The 1253-nt window shown below is 37.7% G+C and overlaps 1 protein-coding gene across 1 annotated transcript in view; it reads right to left on the minus strand.

The window, feature by feature from the left end:
* Window positions 1–1253, minus strand: part of SMG1 (SMG1 nonsense mediated mRNA decay associated PI3K related kinase) — a 72098-nt gene that overhangs the window by 48388 nt on the left and 22457 nt on the right. Inside the window, exons 19-21 of the mRNA XM_077773199.1 lie at window positions 1019–1218; window positions 239–435; window positions 1–86 (exon numbers count right to left, since the gene is read on the minus strand). The exon at window positions 1–86 is cut by the window's left edge and continues 8 nt beyond it. Of these exons, the coding sequence (XP_077629325.1) occupies window positions 1–86; window positions 239–435; window positions 1019–1218 (483 nt within the window). The remainder of the gene's footprint in view (window positions 87–238; window positions 436–1018; window positions 1219–1253) is intronic.

A 1253-nucleotide genomic window follows, 5' to 3' on the forward strand; every position in this document is an offset into this window, starting at 1 on the left:
AACCCTACTCTCATAATGGAGAGTCGGATCCGTGTCAGCCAGTCTTGACAAGTTTGGCGATTGGTATAGAAAAAAGTCCTAATGACCTTTAGAAAAAAGAAAAAATAGGGCTCAGGGTTGATTAAAATTTTAGGTATATATGTCTCAAATATACAATACTGGGATTTCAGCTCTGCACACACTGCCAGGCTTGACCATGAAATTGCAACAAAGCAACACTGAACCCACTGGAACCAACCTTGGGAGGTGATGTTAATGCATTAGCGCACCCCTCATATGCATTATACATTAACTTCTCCAGATTTTCCAGATACTGAAGAAGAAGAACAAGTCTAAGCTGGTTGCTACTGTGGCCTTCATCATTGTCTGCAGTTGTCCACTGACTAACATCTTGATCGGGGTTTAACGTGTGAGCTGCAAGACTTCTAATGATACCTTAAAGCAAAGACAATATTCCAAATTTAAAAGAAATCTCTAAAGATTCTACAAGTTGGAGATAATTTCACAGATTCACATTTGTCAAGTTTCCTCTCTAACCTACCATTTTAAAACAAAACTTGCAACATGAAAGACCTTTTATTTTAGGGGAAAAAAATGTTTTCTCTACACAAATCCCCTAGTTTCTGAACAAAGAAAAGACAACCATGCTGTTGTCAACACAATTATTCAATGAAAGGTTATTCTAACAAATATTATCTGAAAGACTATCAATTATTAAGGAATAAAAAAATATAATCTCCAATTTTTGTTTGAACAAAGATAAGAAATCCATTCTTTTTTTTTTTTTAAGCCTATTTATTTAATTTGGGAGAGACAGAGAGCGTGAGTGGGAAGGGTAGAAAGAGAGGGAGAGAGAGAATCCTAAGCAGGCTCCATCCCACAAACCATAAAATCATGACCTAAGCCGGTATCAAAACTACGATGCTTAGTTGATGAGCCACCCAGGAGCCATCATTACTTCTTAATATAGGGTTTAAAGGTCTTTTTACCAAGTTTGAAAAAGCACAAAGCTAATTACCTTCAATTGTCTGGAAAGTATCCTGAGCTCTGCCCAGTGGGGTTCTCAACTTAGAAAGCACAGTGAACTGTGCTGCTTCCCAAATAGCCCACTGCCAAAGGACGGCATCGGTCTTTAAGAGATTTCGGGGAATTGTTGATTGGTCACGTTTATCCAGTCTCTGGCAGCTATAGAACAATCTTTCTAACCAATTGTCCTTCCTGGGAAAAGTAGTTTCAAATTTAACAAACAATGA

This window comes from Crocuta crocuta, unplaced genomic scaffold, assembly GCF_008692635.1.
Source record: "Crocuta crocuta isolate KB4526 unplaced genomic scaffold, BGI_CrCroc_1.0 scaffold16, whole genome shotgun sequence".
NCBI lineage: Eukaryota > Metazoa > Chordata > Mammalia > Carnivora > Hyaenidae > Crocuta > Crocuta crocuta.